This window comes from Echinops telfairi, unplaced genomic scaffold, assembly GCF_000313985.2.
Source record: "Echinops telfairi isolate 266 unplaced genomic scaffold, ASM31398v2 ScPeMD7_60;HRSCAF=208, whole genome shotgun sequence".
In the NCBI taxonomy this organism is placed as follows: Eukaryota; Metazoa; Chordata; class Mammalia; order Afrosoricida; family Tenrecidae; genus Echinops; species Echinops telfairi.
The window spans coordinates 20,631,747-20,658,116 of NW_022103958.1; the positions used below are offsets into that span (position 1 = coordinate 20,631,747).

At 37.6% G+C, this 26,370-nt stretch overlaps 1 protein-coding gene across 1 annotated transcript in view; it reads left to right on the forward strand.

Moving 5' to 3' along the window:
- Window positions 1-10,042: 10,042 nt before the first annotated feature.
- The window catches only part of DCDC1 (doublecortin domain containing 1), a 497,394-nt gene continuing 481,066 nt past the window's right edge, over window positions 10,043-26,370 (forward strand). The window contains exons 1-2 of the mRNA XM_045291000.1: window positions 10,043-10,198; window positions 25,688-25,957. Of these exons, the coding sequence (XP_045146935.1) occupies window positions 10,098-10,198; window positions 25,688-25,957 (371 nt within the window). The 5' untranslated portion in view covers window positions 10,043-10,097. The remainder of the gene's footprint in view (window positions 10,199-25,687; window positions 25,958-26,370) is intronic.

Consider the following 26,370-nt stretch of genomic DNA (forward strand, 5'->3'; position numbering starts at 1 on the left):
GGATTTTTCACAGTTTGGAAGGACTCAAAGTATGACAAAATTCAACTACAATGGCCTTTAAGGAAGCTTGAAAGTAACTGGCAATCTTGTTTTAACACACATAAAGATAGAAGGGAAGGGAAGGCCTACTGCCCACTGGTCTCCAGTTGAAATGCTAGAAAAGTGGTGGGCAGAGAAAAGAACTTTCTCTTATTAAATGGTGTCCAGAGAGATGTCATTTCTTATTTTAATCGAAAAGTAATATTCACCACCACTCCTCTGTCAATGTGTTCTACTGTGGTAGCTTGTTGGTTGCTGTAGTACTGGAAGTGACACCACTGTTATTTCAGATATTAGCCGGATCACACATGGTAAATAGATTTCAGCAGGGTTTCCAGATTAAGAGAAACTAGGAAGAAGGGATAGGAGCATTATTTCTGAAAAATTAGCCACTTAAAAATCTTAAGAAAATCAGGAAACTTTTCTGAGATAGTGCTAGAAAGTGAGCCCCTCAGGCTAGAAGGGACTCAAATATGAAAGAACTGCCCATTCAAAATAGGGGTACCTTTAATGTCAAGGATAGAGGAAAGCTTTGAGGCATTTGTTTGCTGATGTGGCACAACTCAAAGAAGAAACAGCTGGAAATATTCATTAATCATTGGAATGTGAAGTCTATGAAATGTGAGTCTAGAAAAATTGAAAGTCATTAAAAATTAAATGCAACACATAAAGGTTAATATCCTCAGCATTAATGATGGCCTGGTATTGGCCATTTTGACTTAGAAAATTATGTAGTTTGCTATGTCAGCATTATAAATTGAAAACGAATGACATCACTTTCATCTTCAGAAAGAATCTTTCAAGACACAATAGTAGCTACATACTTACAAGGAAGATAAATTAATACTCCTATCATTCAAATTTGCTAAAGCCAGTGATCAAGAAATTGAAGCATGATGCCAATTTCCTGTCAGAAATTGATCAAACATGCCTTCAAGATACACTGAAAATTACTAGTAGCTCAAAGTTGGAAATGTAACAGGATTGATAGTTGGAAAATATCACTTTGGTGATGGAAATGATGCTGGAGATTTCATGATAGAATTTTGCAAGACCAATGACTTCTTCATTGCAATTATCTTTTTTCAATAACATTAAAACTATACATATGAGCCTCAGGAGCTAGAATACAATTGCCTACATTTGTGCGAAAACACAATAGAGAAACTCACCATCATCAAAGCCAGGACCTGACTAAAAAATACACAATCAACTGCTCATGTTCAAGTTCAGATTGAAGCTGAGAAAGTTCAAACATGTTGACAAGAGTCCAAATATGACTGCAGTAGGGAGAAATTACTGGATAAAAGTTGGAAACAAAGAACACATCAGTAGTTGGAAAAGAAGGCCTTGCTGACAAAACTATGCTGGTGATAATAGCAAGAGAGAATTGGGGAATATACACTTGAACTTTCTGAACAGAATACAAAGGAATCAAATCAACTACATCTGTGAACAGAGATGATGGAGACGACTTAGTATCATCAGCCCCTGATCTGCTGTGGAATAGCTCATCAATTGCTCATATGCAAGTTCAGGTTGTAGGTGAAGAAAAATTAAACAAGTCTACAAGAACCAAAATATGACTTTGACTATATTCTACCAGATTTAGATATCTCAAGAACAGATTTGATGCACTGCACACTAACAAGCAAAAATTAGAGGAGTTGTGGGGTGACATCAAGAACATCAAAAATGAAGAAAGTGAAAGGTTATTACTTTTTCATCAAAGAAAGAAAAGTTCAACTGAATTTGAGAAGACACACTGAAACTTGCTTTTGAATATGGGGAATCTACTAGAAGCTCCTTAGATGCAAGAATGTCATGATATCCTTTTGTGTACGTTGGATTGGACATGATGTCAAATGGGCAGAAAAATGGGTAAAGTAAAAGGTCATCCAAAAAAGAGGGAGATGAGGGGCCGGCCCCAATCCCAACTATGTGGACAGCTTCCCCCCCCCCCCAGAAGAATGTATTTCAGAGGACAGCGCTGAAGCTGCAGCTCAGGAAGAGGGACATGTCTGATCAGAGCACATGAGACCAAATGAAGGGGGAGGAAGAGAGAGTGGAGCACATCCTGGCCCACCGAGCCTTGACAATGAGATTCCCGCTCAGAGAAGCCAATCCACAGAGAAGACCATATGGCCGGCCCCACTATGAGTCACAACATCCCTCACTGATGCATAACCGTACGGGGACAACACCAGAGACACGGTGTGGGAATTGCTCCTGATCTGATCTCACTACACCAAGCAAAACACTAAGGGCTTGCAACAGAAAAGCAAGGGGAACAGAGCAACGAAGTCCCCAGAGAATACCAAAAATAGACTTTGGGGCCAGGGCATGGCACCACATCAGACTCAGTCAGAATACACTCCTAAAGGTCAACAAACAGTCCTTGAACTAACCACAAGCTTTTCTTTCTTGTGTGTGTTTTGTTGGGTTTTTTTTTTATCATTTGTTTGTTGTTGTTGTTATTTTGTTTTCTTTTGTGCTTGGTTTTGCTCTGTCTTGTTTTTGTGCATGTTATTATCTCCGCAGGTCTGTCTAAATAAACTAGGCTGGATGAACCATCTGGAGGAGAAAACAACGGGGCCGACAGTTCTGGGGGGACATGGGAGAGGGGGAGGTAAGGGGAAAGGAAGTGGTGTTAACAAACCCAGGGAGAAGGGAACAACAAGTGATCCAAATCCTTGGTGAGGAGGGTGTAGGAGGCCTGGTAGAGCGTGACCCAAGGGTAATGTAAAATGGCTGAACATGATAGTGGGACAAGAGGAAAGTAAAAGGAAATAGAGGAAATAGCTAGGAGGCAAACAGCATATATAGAGGTCTAAACAAAAGCTTGTACATATGTAAATATATTTATATATGAAGATGTGGAAATAGATCTATATGCATATATGTATAAGTTTAGTATTAAGGTAGCAGATGGACATTGGGCCTCCACTCAAGTACTCCCTCAATGAAAGAATACTTTGTTTTATGAAACTAGCATTCCATTATGCTCACATTCCCAACACAATCGCTTGAAGACAAACTGGGTGCATAAGCAAATGTAGTGAAGAAAGCTGATGGTGCCCAGCTATCCAAAGATATAGCATTTGGGGTGTTAAAGGATTGAAGGTAAACAAGCGGCCATCTAGCTCAGAAGCAACAAAGGCCATATGGAAGAAACACACCAGCCTGTGCAATCATGAGGTGTCGAAGGGATGAAGTATCAGGCATCAAAGAACAAAAAATCATATCATTGTGAATGAGAGGGAGTGCAGAGTGGAGACCTAAAGCCCATCTATAGACAATTGCACATCCCCTTACAGAGGAGACAAGCCAGTCAAGGTGCAGTGTAGCAACGATGAAACGTACAACTTTCCTCTAGTTCTTAAATGCTTCCTCCCCCCACTATCATGATCCCAATTCCACCTTACAAATCTGGCTAGACCAGAGGATGTACACTGGTACAGATAGGAACCAGAAACACAGGGAATCCAGGATAGATGATCCCTTCAGGACCAGTGGTGAGAGTGGCAATACCAGGAGGATGCAGGGAATGTGGGGTAGAAAAGAAGAACTGATTATAAGGATCTACATATAACATCCTCCCTGGGGGACGGGCAACAGAAAAGTGGGTGAAGGGACACATTGGACGGTGTAAGATATGACAAAATATAAATTAAATTATCAAGGGTTCATGAGGGAGGTGTGAGCAGGGAGGGAGGGGGAAAAATGAGGAGTTGCTGCCAGGGCCTTAAGTGGAGAGCAAATGTTTTGAGAATGATGAGGGCAATGAATGTATAAATGTGCTTTACGCAGTTGATGTACATATGGATTTTGATAAGAGTTGTATGAGCCCCTAATAAAACGATTAAAAACAAGAGCTGTATGAACCCCCAATTAAATGATTTTTAAAAAAAAGGTAGACTCTCAAGGAGATGGATTGACATGGCAGCTGCTAGTGAGAATAGGCTCAAATAGAACAATTTTGAGGATGGCACAGGACCAGGCAATGTTTTCTTTTATTGTGAATAAAGGTTGCTATGAATCAAAATTGACTTGAAAGCATGTAATAAGAGTCACCTAATATTTGGTTTAAAAACAACTAAAGATACATATTTTATTGTGTTTTAGTTGAAAGCTTACACAACAAATTTATCACTATTTGACAATACAAAATGTTCAATAACATTTGTTTACCACAATGTATCAACATTCTCTTTAATTGCATTCTGGTTGTTCGTTTGTCAGTACTTTATTTTCCCAGGCTTCTCATCTTTGCTGTAGAGTAATTATTGATCTTTAGAACTCATATACATTACTTTTTAAGAACGTTTTTGTAGGTGGCTGTTTAATGGAGCACTGTACTCAATGAATAATAGTTTTTATTTTGTGTATCAATATGTTATTTTACTAGAGGTGACCTAAGGATAGCTCTGATTCAAGTTTAAAGAATATTTCAGGGCAAAGGTCTCACAGAGTCCTCCCGTCTCAACTGGTCAAGTAAACCTGGACTTGTTAAGTTTTTGCATTCTGTTTCATATTTTTGCCTTGTTCTTTCTATCCGAGTCCCTTTGTGGTCTTGATCAGAATGGTTGGTAGTGGTAGCCAGGTTCCACCTAATTCTTTCATCAATTTATTGACTGTCTAATATTTGACAAACACTGCACCAAATGCATTTTTATTCATCATTTTATTTAAACTTCACAACCATGAGGATAATCTTTTTAAAAAATGATAAATCATTTTATTGGGGGCTCTTACATATAACATCCATTATATCAAGTGGATATGTACAATTGTTGGCGGCAACAATTTCTAAACATTATCTTTCTTCTTGACCCCTTTGATATCAGCTCTTCTTTTTTTCACCCTCCCCTCCCCACCCTGCTTCCTCCACAAACCCTTAATATATTATGTGTTGTTATTATTATTTATATATATTGTACAGCACCCATTCTATCCCTTCACTTACTATTATGGTATTCATCTCCATTAAGGGGGGTTATTCTATCATATTGCTATCCGTTCCTCCTTCTCTTCCTCTACCCTCCTGGAATCTTTACTTCCATAACTGATTCAAAGCAGTCTTTCCTGAATTCTGTATATCGAAAGCTCTCATTTGTGCCCTTGTATGTACACTGGTCTAGTAGGATTTGGGAGGTAGGACTGGGATCATAATAGTGAGGGAGGGAAGAACTAAAGAACTGGAGGAGTGTTGTGTATTTCATTGGTGCTAAACTGCCCTTGGGTGCATTTTCTTCATCCATGAAAATAATTTTTTCACATGAGAATATTGAAACTTACAAAGTTGTAACACTAAGCCCCTAATAAAATGATTAGGAAAAAAAAGTTGTGACACTAAATATTACATACCTAAAAAGTGCCAGGAAAAGACATGATCTTTTTAATTATAATAGGTGTAAATTCTTCTGAAACATTTAGGGATGTGAATTATATTTATTTTATTCTTCTATGTACAAATCTGGTGGCAAGTAGTACATCTACTCTTTGAGCATCCTATGTCCTATGGAACCTTAGGAGCTAACGGAGTTCAAAAGAGAGTTCCTCCAGGTGCCATCTCTCAAGCAAAGAAATACTCTGTTGTCAGTCTGTTGGTCTCTTGGTATTCCAGGTGTTTTTGCTGTTGCCATAGCTTCTTTCTGGCACACACCTACTGATCACTGCTACCATTAAATCTACATTCGTACTCTGCCGGTCCATGCTTCCAGGAAGTCTCTCCATTCCCAGGCCAACTTGGCCTGATCTTTGAAGAAAAATAATCTAATACCTGTAATATTGAGCTCAAATACAGTGCCCTTTACTGAGTCTGACAGATCTTTACTGACAGCCTATCAAGTCAATCTCACACTTGTCTGTGCACTGGCACACACACACACACACACACACACACACACACACTCCAATCATTTTCCTCCCTGATCTCCTTTCCCCAGAGTAGTTTTGTTGGGGATCGATTTTTATAATGCAGAACCAACTCAACTGTAGTCTTTTTTCTCTTGGGAACTACCTAAGGACAGTCACTTTGCATAAGATGCAAGGAGTTCACTTGCTCTCCTTTATCTTTCAATTTAACTTGAAAGCCTAATGAGTCTAGAACTTGGAAATGCAATAATTCCCCTGTATTATCTCTTGGGAAAAGAAAACCGGATTTCAGAAATAAGAAGGCCGATTTACCCTTCAAAGAAGGGAGTCTTTGTAGTTTAGTGGGTTACAGTTGGGCTGCTAACCACTAGGTCAACAGTTTGAACCCATCAGACACTCTGAGGCAGAAAGATAAATTTTTCTGCTTGTATAAAGATTTACAGTTATAAAGTGCTAACTCTGTCCTAAGGCCTCTCTGAGTAAAAATCAATATGATGGCAATGAGACTTAGCCTTGAAATAGCTACTAGAATAGAAAATACCTTTGATTCTTCTTTAAAGTGAAAACATTTTTACAGAGATAAAATCAAAGACCTTGGGCATCATCTTTTAAAAAGCAAAAAATAATAAAATTAGTCTTTGGTGGACCACATAGATACTTATGCAATTATAGAATTGTACTTTCTTATTTAATGAGGATCCTTAATATGATCTTTGATGATCATGTTTGTTTTATTGTGTGACACAGACTCCTTAAAGATTAAGAGCAATAATGTTCAAATTTGGAGGATGGAACAGTATCAGAGTTTAAATTCTGAATACCAGGTTATGGATGATAGTGGAAGCTCAAAATTCACTTGCAGGGTCCCCATGTGGATTAAGCTTCCAGTGAATCTCGTGTGCCCATAGTCTAGGAATGTGAATAGCCTTGCTAGCAGATATAGAACATTGTTAAGTGGGTTCTGGCATATGAAGTTAAGATGTAGCATTTTATTTTTTGATCTCCCTTTTTGGCCATTTAAAATTCATTCCAGTTTTTAATATTTTATGCTTTCTTCTCAATTGAAACGTTTCTGTTTTATTTTGTCATTGTTGTTGGGTATTTTTTTTCCTCATGATTTTATTTTGTACATTTTTCTGTATATGAAGTCCAGGATAGGTAAATCTATAGAGACAGTAACTGGATTAATAATTACCTAGGGACATGGCAGGGAAGATTGGAAGGAAATGAGGAGCTAACAACAATAACTACAAGAAAGAAGAAAATGTTCTAAAATTGATTGTGGTCATGATTATACAACTCTTCTTAATATGATTTAACTATTCAATTGTATAATATATGAATCATATGCTGATAAATAAATAAGCAATAATAAATCGGGAAATAGCTTAGGCTATATTCTTAAAAAAAAAATTATTGGGGGTTTGTACAACACTTATCACAATCCATGTGGCAGACAGGGGACTGATTTTGCCACCACACCAATACACCTGCTCATGGAGCCATCTCAATGTGCCAGTTTTGTGCAAAAACCCCCCCAAAAGCCCAGCATATCTTTCTTGCCCCATGCATTACACACCTTACCTCTCTCTCTATGACATCTTTTTGTTTCTGTGACTGAAGAGAGACATGAAAGGACAGCAATTGGATGACATAGAGGAGGTGAAGAAAAAACAAGGGATATGCTATCAGCCATCTAAACAGATGAGTTTGAAAACTGTTTCCAAGAATGGAATACAGATTTGACAAATGTATTAAGTGTACTGGAGAATACTTTAAAGGTGATAAGGTTGTTTTATTAAAAACATTTAAATGCATAGCTTTGAAAAAAAATCTGCGTTTGGGGGGTACCCCTCTTATGAAACCACTTTATAAAGAGTCAATAAAAGGTTTTAACACAAAAAGAAATAGGATTTCATCTGATGGCTAGCAGATGTAGGAAGGAAAAGGAGAGAAGGAAATGGCAAGCTAGAGGGTAGAAAAGTGTTAAGTTGGATAAAAGGGAAGATAATATTCAGCAAGAGGGAGGTGGGCAAAATATGATGGAAGCAGGGCAGGACATTGGGAGGTTATCAATAGAGACAAATACTGTTGTATACAAAATCCTACAATAATGCTAAGATACAAGTAAGTGCTTAGACATGCAGATTCAATATGAATAGAAAGGAGAATGAGACTCTATCTATAGATATATAGAGATTTGAAAGGATATTTGTATATGCATAATTATCTATGCTGTAACTATACCTGTGAATATGGTAGAACATAAAGGAAGCAAAGTTATTAATACTTCTTAGATATAACCAAACCCCTTGAGCTGCTGGGCCTGGGGGATCAGAACCTTGCCTCAAAGGACATCAAGTTTAATTGGAACAACATAGTTTAATAAAACAATGTTTTAAACCCTACTTGAGTAAGTCGCGATTTGAGTGTTAAAAGCTCCTGAGCAGCCATCTGAGGTGTAGTCTTTGGTCTATCTTGGTTGAGCAGAAAGAAGAGTGATTAAAAGGGAAAGTCATATGGAAATAATCAGTCCAATGGACTAATGGAACTTTCAAGTATACTCCACAACCCTGAGACCAGAAGAACTAGATGGTGCCTGGCTGTAGCAACCAACTGCTCTGCCAAGGACCACATTAGAAGGTCCTGGATAGAGTGGGAGAAAAATCTGTTGAAAACCCTTAAAATCATAAAACAGATGAAGTTTAGTGTTTGGAGAGAGAGAGAGGTGAGACCCCAAAGATTATGACCTTCATGTCATATGACACTTCAGGCTGGAAACTGATACAATAGTCAATGATTTAAGATTAAGAACAGCATTTCCATAAGAACAAAGTGAGTGTGGGGAAAGGAGGAGGACAGGAAACAGGAACCACAGGGGTATCGGGGATGGTGCATTCAGGGAACTACAGTGCACTTTCCTCCTCTGAGACCTCTTTCTACTATTGTCCCTCTTTATGTACTCAGAGACTCTTTCTCTTCCTCACACTTGCTAGACATAGCCTATTTTAGACCTTCTGACTCCACTAGATGTCTGCATGGCTAACTCCCTTGCTTCCTTCAAGACTTTGCCTATATATGACCAAGCTAATGAGAACTCTGCTGACTACTAACCACCTTATTTAAAATGGTAATTCCCTCTACCCTCATACTTCCTATCTAGCTAATCCTGATGATCTTTTTCCCTTAGTACTTAACACCACTGAGCATCATATTGCTTCATTATTTATTCTATTTATTGTTTGCTCTTCTTTGGCAGGACTCTCGGTAGGGTAGTTGTTACACAGTGGGTTGCTGCTAACCCCAAGGTGGGCAGTTCAAAACCACCAGTTGCTCCATGGGAGAAAGATGAGTTTTTTTACTCCCCATAAAGAGTTACTGTCTTGGAAGCCCACAGAATCAGTTCTACTCTATCCTATAGGGTCACTGTGAGTCAGAATTGATTCAATGGCAGTGAGTGGTTTTTGGTTTAGTGTAAGGAGCCCCTCGTGGTTCTGTTGCATAAGTGCTGGACTGCTTACTGCAAGATTGGCAGTTCAAACCAACCAGGTACTTCACGGGGAAAAGATGAGGCTATCTGTTCCAGTAAAAATGTACAGGCTCAAAAACCTTATTTAGAGTCGCTATGAGTCCCAATTGATTCCATGGCAGTAGGCTTGGTTTTTTTTGATTGGGGATATGGGGCACTTTGATTGGCTAGCCTTTTCTCTGACTAGAAGATAAGGCCACGTAATTGGCAGTCCCTTCAGAATTAGAAGCAAGGTAGGTACGTAAAGAAAGGGATGAAGACAGGCAAAAAAGAAAAAGCAATGTGCTGTACTTTCTTCAACAACATATTTCTCATGTAGCTTTGTTTTATAAATGGTTTTCTATCAGGCAGTAAAAATGAAACTATTTTGTAATTATTTAGACATCAACTATTAATAAGTCATCATTTTGTCTTTCTCTAGTCTCTCATTTCTAATGGAGTTAATGTCTAAGGGACTTTCATATTTAGTAATTACTGCCAGGCTTAGAACATGATAAGTAAATTATTGTGATTAATGCCCAGCTTCTATTTCTTACCCAGGAGGATTTTAAATTTTAAATTAAATAGCATTCTTCATCACTTGGAGCCCAAAATGTCAAAAAGCGAGAGAAGAGATCACAATGCAGCTCGTCCTCAGTGCTCACCAGGCTTGATGGAAGCAGCAGAGGTATCACAGCAAAGCAACTCTGAAGGCACCTTGGATGAGAATACTCTGGACCTAATATACAAACACTGTTCAAAAAAGTTACCAAGGTAAAAACATGATTTCAGCAGTTTAAACTTAATTCTAAATGTGTCAAAAGCTCCTGTAGACCACTGTCTAGTTAAATAGTAGTATTTGGTGCAAGTGATATAAATCATAACTTGGAGATGTAGTAGACTACACAGATTGTTCTACTTTGTTAGGAGAGACTTGGTGATTGGTGCAACAAATACAAATTATCCCTGGAAGCCGAATTAAATAGGTTGCATAATGATGATCACAACGATGGTAGATGATATTTGCTATGTGCTAGTTATCATTCTAAATATATAATCTGTATCATATTAACTGAGCTTTCACAACTCTAGGAGGGATGTAATTGGGAGGATATTATTGATTGCATAAGGAGCTCTATGGCATAATGGTGATGCTGGCCTGTTCCTGCAAGATCAGCAGTTCAAAACCACCAGACAGCACAATGGTAGAAAGATGGGGCTTTCTACTCCCATTAACAGTTGCAGTCTTGGAAACCCACAGGGCAGTGTTACCCCCAGCTTGTTTTGAGTCAGTATTGACTCGATGGCAATGAGTTTGGTTCTTGTTTTTGGTTTACTGTAAACATCTCCTTTTACAAATGAGGAAACAAAGACCCATGGAAGGTCATTATCTTGACCAAATTTTTCATAGCTAGGAAGTAAAGGAGGCATCATTTGAACCCAACTGGATCTAATGTCACAGTAAGAACTCTTAGCCAAATTATTTCACAACACCTCTCAGGAGTATAAAGTAGAGGAGATGAGCATTTTTCCTGTTTTGTTTCTTTTTTTTCTGTATTAGAAAGTGAAAGAACTTAAAAAATGTCAGAAATTGATAAACTATTAGCCAACTAAAAATGAGATTCCATCACCTATATTTAATGGAAATTTAGAGACTCAAAAGAAAATATTCATAGGTTAGAGATTATCTTAATCTATTTATAGACATGCTAGTTTATAGTTCTTGTTTAGAACAGTGTGAATTTTTTGCTTATTTTTCACACTACCCTTTGCCATCTTTGGTATCATTAAGTGAAACCATTAATTTCAACTCATTGATAATTTTTTTCCTAATTCTTCGGAGCATATTACCAGATAGGAAATTCTATATACATTGTACTGACCAGATATTATTTTTAGTGAATACCTTATAGCTACATTGTAAAGGTATTAGTCACTTGTGAATGTACTTTCCAGTAAGACAATAGAAAAATTGGTTAAGAAGAATTGTCAAATGTTCTTTTATAAAAAAGTCACTGTGAATCCAAATTGATTCAATGACAGTGAGGTTGGTTTTGTTTTGATTTGGCATCTAGGGTACGGGGCATTCTAGTATAATGCTTATTTAAATAAAGTTATTTCCTTTAGAAAATTTTAATACCATTTTTCCATTTCAAAAAGGTATTCTATTCCAATTATTTTTTCATGTATTTTTAAATTTTCATGTTTAGAGCTAAATATACTTTATTTCCTATCTTCTTTTTTCTTGATTGCTTTCTTTCCTTGATTCTGAGTCTCTTTAATGGGCTGTGTTTGTTACTTTTATTATATCTCGGTCTTTATTTTCATGTGACATTGTCCTACTCCCTGGTTTTTTTTAACATAGTTTTTGTTTCAGTGTGATTTTCCTATTTTTTTGACTGAGCCCTAACTTGTGTTCGGTTCCATTTGCCTATTTCCATCCACTTTGATTGTGATGTAGCTAGAGGACTAAGTAGTCTTCTTCTGACAATCAAATGAAAAGTCACAAGACAAAGCCCAGAGGTCTTTTACCTTTTAAAAAAGAAAATGAGTTTCAACCTAAAAAAGACTCAAGTTCATAAAGGCCCATGGTAATTTAAAATTTGTTAGTGTTACTATGACTATCAGAAAAAGGCAATCTTCTCTTAAAAAATAAAAGCATTTTCTCTTTGAGGTTAAACTTTCTCTTGTCTCATTCTTGATTTCCTTACTACCTATCTTCTACCATCTTTGTGGCCTTTTTAGTGAGCAATAATTATTTAAATATAGTCAATTTATTTTTTAACTTAGGAGGAGGCACCCCCAAAAATTGGGGGAAAATTTTTTTCAAAGCTATAAGTTTAAATTGTTTTTAATAAAACAAACTTATCACCTTCAAAATACTCTCCATTATACTTACTACTTTTGTCAAATCTTTGATTCCATTCTTAGAAATATTTTTCAAACTCATGTGTTAGGATGGCTGATAGCACCTTCCTAATTTTTTTCTTCACTATGTCTTCAAATCACTGTCCTTATATGTCCCTCTTCATTTGTAGAAACAAAAATAAGTTGCATGGAGTGAGGTCAGGTGAGTAAGGTACATGGGTAAGAGAAGCATGCTTTTTTTTTTTTTTTTGCCAAAACTGGCACACTGGGATGGCTGCATTACCAGATGCATTGTCGGGATGGCAAAATCAGTCCCTGTCTGCCACTAATCAGGCCTTTTTTGTAACATACTGTTATGCAATCATTTCAGAACCTCTAAATAGAAAGCTTGATTAACAGTTGGATCTGGTGGAATGAACTCTAAATGCACTACAAATCGACATTTTTGTCCATTCAGGAAGTTGATGGACATCCAGAATGAGGTTTGTCTTCAATCAACATTTCATCTTTTTGAAATAAGAAAACCACTCATACACTTGAGGTTTTCCCATAACGCTGTCCTTTTGTAAACTGTGTTCAGCATCACAACAGTTTCTGTGACATTTTTCTTGAGCAGGAAACAAAATTTCACAGCCGCACACTGTTCTCTTAGATCAGCCCTCACACAAAAGAATGAGCAAAACCATTTTTATGAAAAAATTCACTGTGACCAGAGAGAACCTTCCCAGGCAATGCTCGATGCTTGACTAGAGGGAAAAATGTTTACTACAAATGCGCCTCCCAGCTCAATTCTGGTTTATTTTGGGTGTCCCCTTCCTGACATCCCCCTCCCCATATCACAAAAGTTGCACTTATCATCATTGATTAGCACTTTCTATAAAGTATGTTGACAGATTAAATTTATCCATCAAAACCATTCAGTAACCAGAAATCCACTTGATATTATGTTGCAATTATCTTTCCTCTCTTCCCTGCGTTCTCTCAATGTTGTGGGGGTTTTCATTTTCCCTTTTCATTTCTGCTATCATTTTTCTGCATTTGCTTGCAAATTAAATCTCTTATGCCAGGATCTCTCCCCCCCACAATAAGAGAACAAAAACAAATCAATCACAGTGTAAGCTGAATTCAGAATATCCTAATTTTCCAGGTTACAATCTGACTTATGGGCAACTTGTACATTCCCTTTAATACTATAAAAATCTTCTCTCATTTTGAAATGATAGAACCAACCTCCATTCCCCACCCCACCCCCAAATTTTCCTCACAATTACCTTCACTTGCTACATGTGCAGCTTTTAAATCTTTGAAAAGGCTTCAAGCCTTTTCTTGCAGCACGAAAAACTAAATTACAACCACATATGCTGGTTCCAATTTACTTACAAATTCCACTTAAAGAAACTGATCTCGTTCATAATTTGGAGACTGCTTGTATTGTGTGAAAGAAGTTCTGATGCTCATTTTATCATACATCCCTGGGAGGTCAGAAGACTGGCAAAGCCTAGCCTGTGGCCACCTTCCTGAGATCCTCCCAATCAGAATCTTTACCAAATCAGCTGCAGTCTGCTTTAGTCCCAAGTCACCTGAAACAGAATCAGACATCAGAAGTGGATGGCAAAATCAGTGGCGTATTAGCTAGGCAGCTATCCCAGGGCTTCACATGCATAGGAAGGACCTCCAATTGCTGAAGTGGCAGATTCCCAAACTATACTTGCAGTTAAGAATTAAGAGACTATAATAAACAGCCCTTATCTGTTTCACATGTAAAATATTTTGTTTTAATGACTTTGACTAGTGATCAACTAAGGGATGAAATTTCTTTTTTTTTTTTTAATAGCAGAAAGTTGCAGTATTATTTTTATCCTATTGGAAACCAAATGTATTGTCAATTTTGCGGGGCATGCCTGACAAAGGAAGCTACTTTCAGTAAAGCATTAAATGCAGATTTATATGGGTTTTTAAAAAGTGAATGCCAACAAATGTTAGTTGTAGATGGATTATCTGGTTTTCCCCCCAGGCAAATCTTGATTTTAACAATGCCTAATTGACAAGATGGCTTGACACAGTGGCTGCAACAATGGACTCAAATACAAGAATAATTGTGGGATGGGACAGGGCTGAGTGGTGTTTCATTCTGTAGTACATAGATCACTATGAGTTGTAGCTGATTCGATGACACCTAACAACAACAAGAACAACAATCTATTTACAGAGGAGTTCTAATGGCAGAGTGGTTAACTGCTTATCTGCTAACCCAGATAAGGCTAGCAGTTTAGAGGTTTGAACCCACTAGCTATACTGTGAGAGAAAGATATGTCTGTCTCCTTTCATAAAGATTAATAGCCTGGGAAATCCCACCGGGAAGTGATATACTGTTATAAGTTGCTATGAATCTTACTTACTTTTTAATAGTACTTTACTTGTCTTTGGTATTTTTATTGGAATACTTTTTAGAAATATAAACATTTGGTTATCTCGCCTTTTCTAAAGTTTCTAAAGTAGTGACATCGTTCCAAAAGCAAACTTTCAGTTCTCATCCCAGGGTGTGTGGTCAAAGGTTAGGAAAAGCAATGGTGAAGTAAAGCAACCCCGTTTATTGTTTTAGATTTCTGTTGTACAAAAAAGTTCATAACTCTTTTTTCCAGATTTTTCCTTAAAGCCTTTTTTATAGCTGTACTGTGGCTGCAACAATGGCTCAACCTTAGCAACCACTGAGGATGGCCCAAGATCGGCAGGGCTTTTTTTCCACCATACCTAGTGTCTCTCTGCATCTGCATTGACTCAATGGTACCTAACAACAACACAACAGACCTACTCTTTGTTTTTCACATGTTAAAACATTAGATCATTGTTTCCTTTTGAAATTTTACATTTCCTCTTGAGGAAGTTTCATGTGAAACCAAATCAATTGCCATCGAGTCAATTGCAACCTTTAGTGACCTTATGGAACAAAAATGAACTGCCTCATCCATAGGGTATACAGGGCGATACATCTTATGGAAGCCAACTACCACACTTTTTCCTCTTGCAGATTGGCCAGTGCGCTTGAATTATCAGTTTTTAATTTGCAGCTAAGTGCTTTAACCACCATGCCACCACAGCTCCTCATAATATACCTTTCCCTGATTTTATATTTAGTATGACCTTTATTTTTATTATTTTCTGCTTTTGCACAGTAAAAGTATTTTGAGGGTGTAGAGGGGTGGGAAGTAGAATACTGTAGGCCTCTGATCCAGCACTGAGACAAAGCCTTTATGCATCTCAGAAACTGCTCATTTTTAGACTTGCTTCTTCTACAGAAGCAAACTTGTTCCATTTAAAATATTTATCGAATGTCTTCTATATAGTACACATTTTGTTTGAACATACAACTTGGTATTATTCAATCATTGAGTTACAAGTAAAATTGTATAGAAAATGTGTTGTAAAATAACCTAAAATTGCTCTGCAAATGGGATGCCATTTCCAGAATATAGGCTAAATTAGAATTATATTTTCCTCTGGATTTGGAAAATTTGTGGAGACTTTTTCTCTTTTGTTAATATGTCTTTTTCTTTTCTTTGATGTTTAAAATGACATTTTATCCAACAATCTAGTAATTGTAGAAAGTCAATTATATCTTCAGAGGTTATTAATCAATACAACAAGTTAGAAGAAGATAGAATAATGTGTGATGAAATCTTTTTGTTTTGTGCCCTTCCAGAGATTAAAAAAAAAGTTCACATCAAACATAAAATATAGCAACTGCTCTTCAGACCTTTCTTAATTGTCAGGTTATTTATTATATCGGTTGCCTTATATTATTTAAAACTATGTACATTACTGAATGTACATAGGGTCATTTTCCTTTGGGTTTGCATTTTCTTATTTGTGTATATTTCAATTAGAATTTAATTACCATTAAAATGTTAATAGGATAAAGATAAGTCTTACAAATTACAAGGTTAAAAAAATTACTATAACTCTTTAGGAAGGTTTAAGTGCCATAAGAATATAAAGCGAGAAATATATGCTTGTCAAATATACAGTATAAATAAATAATTTAGATTAAAATGGGTGACTACATTTAACAAAGAGACTACCAAATAATGAAGGGCTAAAGAGTAGTTGTTAGATTTGATGTACTTCATTGTATATTGTAAGTAATTGCTATCCATAAAAATTCTATGGCTTCTGTATGAGAAAAAGAGACATTGTGACAGGCAACACTGGTATGAAGCGACAGCAAGTGCAAATCCTTGGCAACTGTCATTATCCTGCTGTTGGATTCGCATGCAAGCGGTGTGATGGCTTAGACCTGCTTGTTTGTTACTGAGACATGGTCTGTCAAAGTAGCCACCCTTCCCACTTACGAATAGGGGGGCACAAAAATCTGACAGAGTAACAGTAGAATTTTTAGAAAATATCATACTAGTTTAGATATTAGCCTGTTATGGATTGAACATTAGAAAGATTTTTGGGGAAACAAAAAAAATAGAGCAAACACAGTTTATATGATTAACGTTAATTAAATTTAATGCCATTTTCTCTAATATGGTGAGTGAAAAGCCGGTTGAATCAGTTAGGCTGCTTTCAGGGGAAAGTAACAAAAAGCTTAATCTAAAGTGATTTACAAACAATGAGAAACATTCGTAATATTCCATAACAAGTGCTTCAGAGGTAAGACAAATCTAGGGCTAAATTCAGTGGCTCCGCAGTGTTATCAAAGACGCTGGTTCTCTGTGTATTCTCTGCCATCCTCGGGATGTTGGCTGGTTCCTCTGTATTGTCCCTCATGCTTGTTACCATACTTCCCAATGTCATCCATATACTCAACAGTGCCATTTGAGAAACAGTATTTCTGTACTTGTGAGGGGACTTCAAAAAGCTAGAAAGTAGAATAATAGAATGAACAGAGAATGGAATTTCTCCATGCACTTTTTGTAGCCCCCTAATATCTCTTTTTATTAAGTGGCAGGGGTGGGCAGAAAGGAAAGTTTGTAATTTTTACAAAATTTCCCCAGAAAATTTGTAATTCCTACTGTCCTAAACTGTATCACAAGTCAGTTAGCAAACCTAGAAATAGAATTACCATGATTGATTTTAGCCTATTTAGGATTCACCCATTGAAACTGATCAAGGATACCTTCCATAACCGTATATGGGGGATAAAATATAACTGAGGGAAAGTGGGGGCACCAACTATTGGGGAGGAATAATCAACATAATGCTTTATTGTATTTTATCCTGTAAATTGTGTTTGTTTCTTGTCAGCAGCACTTTTAATAAATGACACATTTTTGCACTGTGTCATAATTATCAAGGAATAATTACTGCATATCAATCACTGCTTGAGTTCTTGTGGAAGTGTAAAAGATGTCAGACAAGGATCTTATCCTTGAATAGTGGGATATGACATCATTTGAAATCACGTAACAAATAAAAAGCAAACATTGATATGCAAAACAGTACATAAATTTATACACAGGACCTGGGGGAATGATTTGGAATAAAGAAATGAGTAGAATCTGGTATAGTTAACTCTCATTCCTCTGAATAGCTTAAACTATTTTTGATGTGGCCTTCTCTATTCCCCATATATGTATATGACTATCTAGCATTTTCTCTTTCAATATACATCTATTGTTATGAGTTTCTAGAAAATATCATTTTAGAATTAGTTTAGCACAAATTAAACATGTAGGATGTTTTGTGTAAAAGATGTTTACCCAAATAATGTGTTCTACCCAAATAATGTGTTCAGGTACATTATTTAAAGCTTACTCATAGCTATTATAGTACACAGCTATATTATATACAGTACATAGCTATTACAGTACACAGCAATAGCTATGGGTATAGTTTAAGTAATGTGAATGAACATCATTGGCAAAAAAGGCATGCAAGTAAAAGCCATGGAGAGCAATGTGATGTAGTTATAGCTGAGGGACATTACAAGGGACAATATGTATCACAATGAGTAGAAACATGAGGAAAAGTTCCTTGAGTGTGAGATAGAAAAGTCTGACTGTAGTTAGAAATTTTCCTCAAATGGCTATAAAAAGTTTGCAAGATTTACTAATGCTATTAAAGCAGAGGGGATAAGAAAAATTGCTCTTGTCAAAACAAGTTTTCCCTGATTGTATTGCTATTACTTTCAGACTTCTAATCTTTACTTAGTTGTTGCTTTGTAAAGTAAATATTACAAATTAGATGTAATGAAAATCTCACAGAGTAGGCATAATTACATGCTAGTCTGGGGTGCCAGTGGGCATAAATGCCTCCATGTTTAATGTATAACTCCTGATGATCTGATGAAATATAACAAAAGCCAAATGTAGATAGGGTATATTTCTATTTGAGAAAAAGAAAGAAAACCTTGGAGAATTGCCTAATGTCCCTTCTACCTTCCAATACTATAATTCTGAGATGTATCATATCTATTGTACCACATGGAGAGGCGGTTTAAAAAATCACTTACCTATAGTTTTATAATTTTTAATTAGATGACAGTTTTCATCTATCCCTATAAGGTTAAATTTTGACTATTTAACTTGATTGATTCTCCTCTAAGAAGATGTAAACTCTTTATAAATGCTATATACATACAAGGAGCTCTGGTACAGCTATGAATAAGTAAGCACTTGGCTGCTAATCAGAAGATTGGTAGTTCTAATGTAGCAGTGGCTTCACAGGAGTAAAAAGCTTGGCCATTGGCTCCCATGAAGATCACCACCTGGAAAACTGTAGGGGGCAGTTCAGCTCTTATCAAGTGGGTTGCTATGAGTTACAGTTAACTTAACCACACCTAACAACAACAGCAACAACAACATACTCATATAGCCAGATAGACAAAGATATGGTTAAGACCCAATTCCTAAAAAGTAACTTAAATTACTAATAACTGATTGTAAAGTATAACTTAGAAGTAGTGCAACTGGTATTTTAAAAAGGAACATTCTAAAACATTTGCATCCAAGTGGATATAAGTAAATGTACTCCCCGCCCCTAAAATAGCCATCATAGGAAGCAATTTATTCTAATAATACTGCCAATTTTCAAAACACTTTGAGTTCCTCTTTAAACTTGACACTAGAAACTGTAGCATCTTCTTTTAAGTATCCTTAGTATTAAGTGATGGGGAAATGCAGTATGATGTAGGTGCATTTGTGTGTGCTTTTAACATTCTTATTATCTATATGGGGACCACATAGTAGTCACAGCACTCAGCTGCTAACCTAAAGGCTGCCAATTTGAATACAGCCAGCCACTTTGAGGGAAAAAGAGGCAGTGGTCTGCCTCTGTGAAGGTTTACAGTGTAGAAAACCCTACGGGGCAGTTCTACTCTGTGCTAACGGGCCTCTGTGAATTGGAATTGACTGGAGGAAAATGAGTTTTTCATATTATTTGTTCCTTGTTTGGCCCATGGATTTGATTATTCCTATAATTGAGCAAGAAAAACCTAAAAGCTAATGGCAATATCTTTAGGACTCTACCTATATCCTGAGAATTTCAGGATCCAGATGACTTAGTATAACACAGGGAGCAGAGGAAGACATCTCTTCTCCATACCACTGAACTGAACTGTTTTGCCATCACAAGCACTGGGATTTGGGGAACACTTGAAGGTAGCAAATTGGCATAAACTTCATTACTCTGTGATGCACAGAGCCATCAGGGAGGCATTGAGTGTGGGCAAACATTAAAATAGCTGTGACTCACACCAACACATTTTTATAGGGACTTACAAGGCAAAATTTGGCATCAGTCTTAAAAGTACAATGCTATTTGTGATAGGATTACATCTATCCTCCTTCAATGAAATCCAATCAATACAACTATTTTCCAATTTATGCACCAACCACAAAAGCTAGTGATGAAGACATTGAGGAATTTTACCAGTTTCTTCAGTCTGAAATTAACCGAACATGTAATCAGGATGTATTGATAATTATTGGTGATTGGAATGCGAAAGTTGGAGACAAAGAGGAAGTTGTTGGAAAATAAAGTTTTGGTAATAGTAGCAAAGCCGGAGATCCTATGATAGAATTTTGCAAGACCAGTGACTTGTTCATAGCAAATACTTCTTTTTCAACAACACAAAAGGACTTTATACACAGAAATCAAATTGACCACAACTGTGGGAAGAGATGATGGAGAAGGTCAGTATCAGCAGCTAAAACCAGACTGTGGAACAGACCATCAATTGCTCATATGTAAACTCAGGTTAAAATGGAAGATAATTAGCACAAGTCCATGAGAACTAAAAGAGACCTTAGAGTCCATCTCACGTGAATTTCGAGAATGTTTCCAGAACAGATTTGATGCATTTTGAGAATTGTTTAACACTCTGAAGGTGACTTAACATGTGTAATGGATTGTACGGAGTCCATTTTCAATTAATCAACCTAAACTGTTTCAATGTATTTTTGTATATCAGCTAGGCCGGGCAAATCCCTTGCCTGCTATGTTTACTTTTTTTAGGAGGCATCTTCCTTTTGATCTGATTGTACCTCCACTGAGTCTTATCCTTTTGTCCTCCTCGTGCGTGAGCCATTGACAGGTGATTTCCCACAACAGGCTTGCCAGGGGCTTCTCAGGCTGCCTCACTTGAGAGCTCTAACAGTGATGCCCGATTTTGAGTAAGGATGCCATTAAATTCTGGAGAATTTGGATGTAACTCATAGGGACAGAATCTGTTGAAAGTAGTGTAGCGTGTAAGTAGGGAGACACAGAAAAAGTTAGCAAGAAGTCATGAGGGAATGGTTAAAAGGAGCTATAGGCAATAAGATTAAAGGGATTAAAGCAATAAATTAAGCAATAAAAATGTAGGAAAAGCAAGCACAAAAACACAGAAGGACCGATGAGGTTCCTGAGTCAAAAATATGTCGGACTGATAGAGTTATTGTAAGGACACTGTTATATCCTGGGCAAGTAATGCATTACTTTCCAATCCTCTCTGTGGACTGTTGGAGTGGTTTTATGTCCTTTTCTCTTGCTTGTTTAAGGGCTGTCAAGTCTCATAACAACCCAGAAGGAAAGACTACCTGGTCCTGCAACATACTCACAATTGTTATGATTGTTGTACCCATTGTTGTAGCCAGTCCATCTCAGGGAGGGTCTTCCACTTTCTTGTGGACCCGCTAACCAAGCATGGTGTCCTTTTCTAGGGACTGGTCTCTCCTGATTACATGTCAAAAGCATGTGAGAAGAAGACTTATCATCCTCCTTTAACATGAAAACATCCCCTTTTATATCTTTCTATATAAATTACCAGAGAAAAGTAGAAAATAAATATATAGTAGAATCATCTCCTTCAATTCAATTCTTTTTAGCATTTACCAGTTAAACCTCATGTAGTATATTGTCCTAACCCTACCAGAGGAACCCTGGCAGTGAAGTGGTTAGAGCGTTCGTTCAGCTTTGACACATTGAACTCTAATGATAAAAAGACCTGATGAGCTGTGGACGGACAGTAAGCACACCATTCATAAAGAGCACAAAAGGCCACTAAAAAGACAGGAAAGGGAAAAAAGCTCAAAATGGATGTCAGACGCGACTCTGAAACTTGCTCTTAATCATAGAGTACCTACAGCAAATGGGAAAGGGAAGAAAATGTCAAAGGGTAGCTCCAGAAGGCAAACATTATAAGGAAATGTGCAAAGACCTAGAGTTAGAAATCCAGCTGCTAACCAAAAGATCAGCTGTTAACACCCACTAGCGACAAAATAATAATTTATAAATTATCAAGGGCTCATGAGGGAGGGGGGAGCGGGGAGGGAGGGGGGAAATGAGGACCTAATGCCGGGGGCTTAAGTGGAGAGGAAATGTTTTGAGAATGATAGTGAAATAAATGTACAAATGTGCTTTACACAATTGATGTATGTATGGATTGTGATAAGAGTTGTATGAGCCCCCAATAAAATGATTTTTAAAAAAACCCACTAGCTACCGCTGTGCAGGAGAAAGAGGTGTGGCAATAACAATATATTCATGGGGAGGAGGTGGGGAGGAAACACTTCCTTCTGCTTTAAAGCAGGGAATTCTGGGTTTTCAAATGAGATTTTACTCTTCAAGCTGTTTCCCAGAACTCTTTATGAGCTCTGCAAACGTTTCCTCCGGGTTGTTTACCACAGTGCTATCATTGTGGCAATGTGGTACCTGTGGCCTAGCCGTCACCACATGCCACTGCTTACCAATGTGGCCAAAAATCTAGTTATTCAGCTGGCCTGAAGGGTGGTCCCACCTTTGCCAGAGCAGAGCCAGAGCCAGAGCCAGAGCCAAAGGTCAAGCACAAGTCAATATGCTCTTTGCCACAATTTTGAACCTGGGTGGATCCTCAGAGTGTGGGGAATGTCACTTCTCTGCTCAGTAATATACACAGTCCAGGCTAAGACTGCATAGAGGCATGTGGCAGCCGCAGCAACAATCCTAAAGCACAGTTGTCTGGGTCTCAGTGTTTTATTCTCATTGAGCGACTGTCAGAACACATGCACACTCATTTTATGTGGCATGCCACTACCTTTCTTTCAGAACACACACGCAGTCAAGAAGAAATAATTGATTATAATGACATTTGTGGATGAGAAACATTTGGGGGAGGGGCTGCCCCTGCAGAGTTTCCAACACCCAGTAAATGTTGGCTGATAATTATGAGGAGGGAGTTGTATTATATATTAAAAAAAACCTGTTGAACTAGCAGATCAAATGGAGACAAATTCCATTTGGGTAAAAATAATCCTAATTACAGTAACATATGGAAGCTGATTATACTCTATGCCTAATTCCTACAGAGCACAGTATTCTTAAACATTCTGAAGCACCGTTTATTTTATTATACAAGTAAGTTCTATATCTGGTTAAAGGGCTTGCTGCAAACTGAACAGTCAGTAGTTCGAACCCATCAATAACACTGCAGGAGGAAAAAAAAAGACAAAATTCACTGCCATCCAGTTACTGTTGATGAATCAGGACCCACTGTAGGTTTCTTAGACTATAACAGTTTATGGGAATAGGAAGCTGAGTCTTTCTCCCGAGGAGCTGCTGATGGTTTCGAACTGGCAACCATGTGGATCATAACCCAACATGTATCACAGCGCCACCAAGGCAGGAGGAAAGAACTAGGAAATTGTGTGAAGGCATTTCAACTCTGCTATGTTGTGTCACCTAGTTGAGCTGGTTACATGGGCTGCTAACCGCAAGGTAAGCAGTTCGAAACCACTAGCTGCTCTTTGGGAGAAGGCTTTCTACTTTTGTAAAGAGTTACAGTCTCAGCAACCCACAGGGGCAGGTTGCTGCCCTCGAGGGTTGTCTTCAGTCAGAATTGACTTGATAGCAGTGAGTGGAGTACACTTGACTTGGAATCGACTTCTTGGCCCACAAGAGCAGCAAATAGATTTCAACCACCTAACTTGATTGTTGCATAGATTTATGTATTGTCCTCAGTAATGCTGTTGTCCATGTCACAGCTTAAAAGAGCAGAGGGGTCATTGGCTTAAAAAAACTTCAGTGTATAGATGATGAAATCCTCACAGAGGTACCATCTTCAGGAATAGCTTGCATTACACTGCAGTTAGTCAGTGCAATGAGCTGCATTTTGTAGCATAATGCTATATAGACAGACTTTCACTCTGCCCTCCCAAGTTACCCTGTTTTTCCTCCATATGTCTCTTAGCAGTTTTGCTGTTCTTATTCCCACTTGCACTCCTTTCTCTCTCTTGTGTTCATCTAAAGCAGCAGTTCCCAACCTGTGGGTCACAACCCCTTTGTGGGTTGAACGACCCTTTCACAGGGGTCACCCTATTCATAACAGTAGCAAAATTGCAGTTATGAAGTAGCAACGAAAATACTTTTATGGTTGGGGGGTCACCACAACATGAGCAACTGTATTAAAGGTTTGCAGCATTAGGATGGTTGAGAACCACTGATCTAAAGGCTACTCTTCCCATTTAAATTCCAGGAAAGATGAGTAACTGTCCTGGTTTGTCCAAGACAGAGGGATTTCCCAAAGTACATGGCTTTCCGTGTTCAAATAAGAAAGAAAAAAACCCATCGAGTCAATCCTGACTTACAGTGACCTTATAAGACAGGGTAGAACTGCCTCTGGGGGTTTCCAAAACTGTAATTCTTTATGGGAGTACAGAGCCTTATCTGTCTCTCTGGAACAGATGGTGATTTCAAACTGCTGACCTTGCAGGTAGCAGCTCAATACATAGCCCACTACACCAGCAGAGCTCCTTCATCGTCAGGAGAGTTCTGGGCAAACCAGGACCTGCTGGTGCCTCACTCCTAGGACTGCTGTAAAGCCACCACGAATTTTCATTTTAACTCACACTACTTCTTTTTGCATGCAGTTAATATACACTCACAATGCCAAACAATTTAATACATAATCTCTATTTATGAGGGTAGTTTGCAAGTTATTTTGGGGTAGAATGCATATCTCTAGCTTTTAGATACATCAATACTTAGTAGAGTGCTGGGGTTCTTGTTTGGTTTGGTTTGGTTTTATACAGTTTAAAACACTAGTACTCTCAAGTATCGGTGTACATCAAAGTTAAAACGTGTATACTAGCACATGCTAGAATACTCAAACAAAAAGCTCTCTACCATCCAGTTGAAGTCAATTCAGACTGACCTCGTAGGACCGGGTAGAAGTGCCCCTGTGAGTTTCCAAGACTAAGTATTTATGGGAATAGAAAGCCCCATCTTGATGATTTTGAACTGCTGACTTGGATGTTAGCAGCCCAATGTATCACCACAGTATCATTAAGGCTATTACTAGTGTTTTTTTAAAAAGGAGCTCTGGTGCCATGGTGCATTATGCATTGGACTGCTAATGGTTAGGTCAGCAGTTCGAAACTACTTGCCACTCTGAGGGAGAAAGATGAGGCTTTCTGCTCCCAGAAAGATTTATAGCCTTGGAGAGCCCCCAGGGCAGTTCTATCCTGTCTTATGGGATTAGTGTGACTCAAAATGGACTCAATAGCAGTACGTTTGGTTTTGGGGGAGGCGGGGGGTAGTGTTTTAAACAAATCAAGAATTTAAGATGTGTACTTATATTCTTTCAAGCATTGCATAAACTTCCTTCTTTAGTTAAGGAAAGCAATGAATCCCAATGATTTCCAACCCGGGTTTGACTTAGGACAGGCTTAAGTTTGGATTTCTTCCCTGTCACTTAACTGATTATGTGAGCTTGTGCAAGTTAACCTCTCTGAGACTCCAGTTTCTTAAACTTGTGAAAGAGAGACAAAAATACTATACACACCCAGGATAGTGTAAGGCTCAAACCAAGCATTGTTTGCAAAGTACATAGTATTGTATATAGCACTTGGCACACAAATTAGTTATGAAATGACAGTTGTTAATAAGTGCATAAAAATCATTTGATTGTATTCTTCCATGCTTTGTTTCTTTCAGGAAGCTTATGTCAAACCCGGTAAAAGCAGCTGTTAAAACTAGGGGAGCTTACTTGCAGCCTGAGGTTGGTCCCTGCAGACTTTTGCATTCAGCGGCTGTCTCCGAAGGGTCAGGACTTCCAGATTGCTCCACACATCAAACAGCATCAGATCACAGCCATGATGAAATACCAGCCCAAGATAGCTACAAATCAAACAGTAAAAACAATTCTTGTCTTATATCAGCATCCAAAAGAAACAGGCCTGTCAGTGCTCCAGCGGGTCAACTGAGGTAATCAAAACTGTTCTTTGTTCTTTTTAACCCACTGTGGAAGCACTTTCCTTTGAGCAGAATTTATAAGGATTCTAGGGCTATTTTGTATATTAAAATGTAACATATTTGTAGGGTTTTGTTTTGTCCATTTGTTTGTTTTTCCTTTGAAAACACCAGTGTTGCTAATTACATTTACCGAAAACACGAGTTACACTTCAGCCTGGATAATTTGAAACTCTGAGGCGAACATTTGAAGTCAAATCAAGCAAAGCCCATGAAATATCTTTGCTTACAGGATGTTTGTTTCAGAATAAAATGGAAATTTTTGATAATTAACCAATATTTTTGAAAACAAAATGGAGCTGAAATGAATTTATTATAAAACTAGTTTGTATGTACATTTTCACTTAGAGATTATGATAAACAAAATA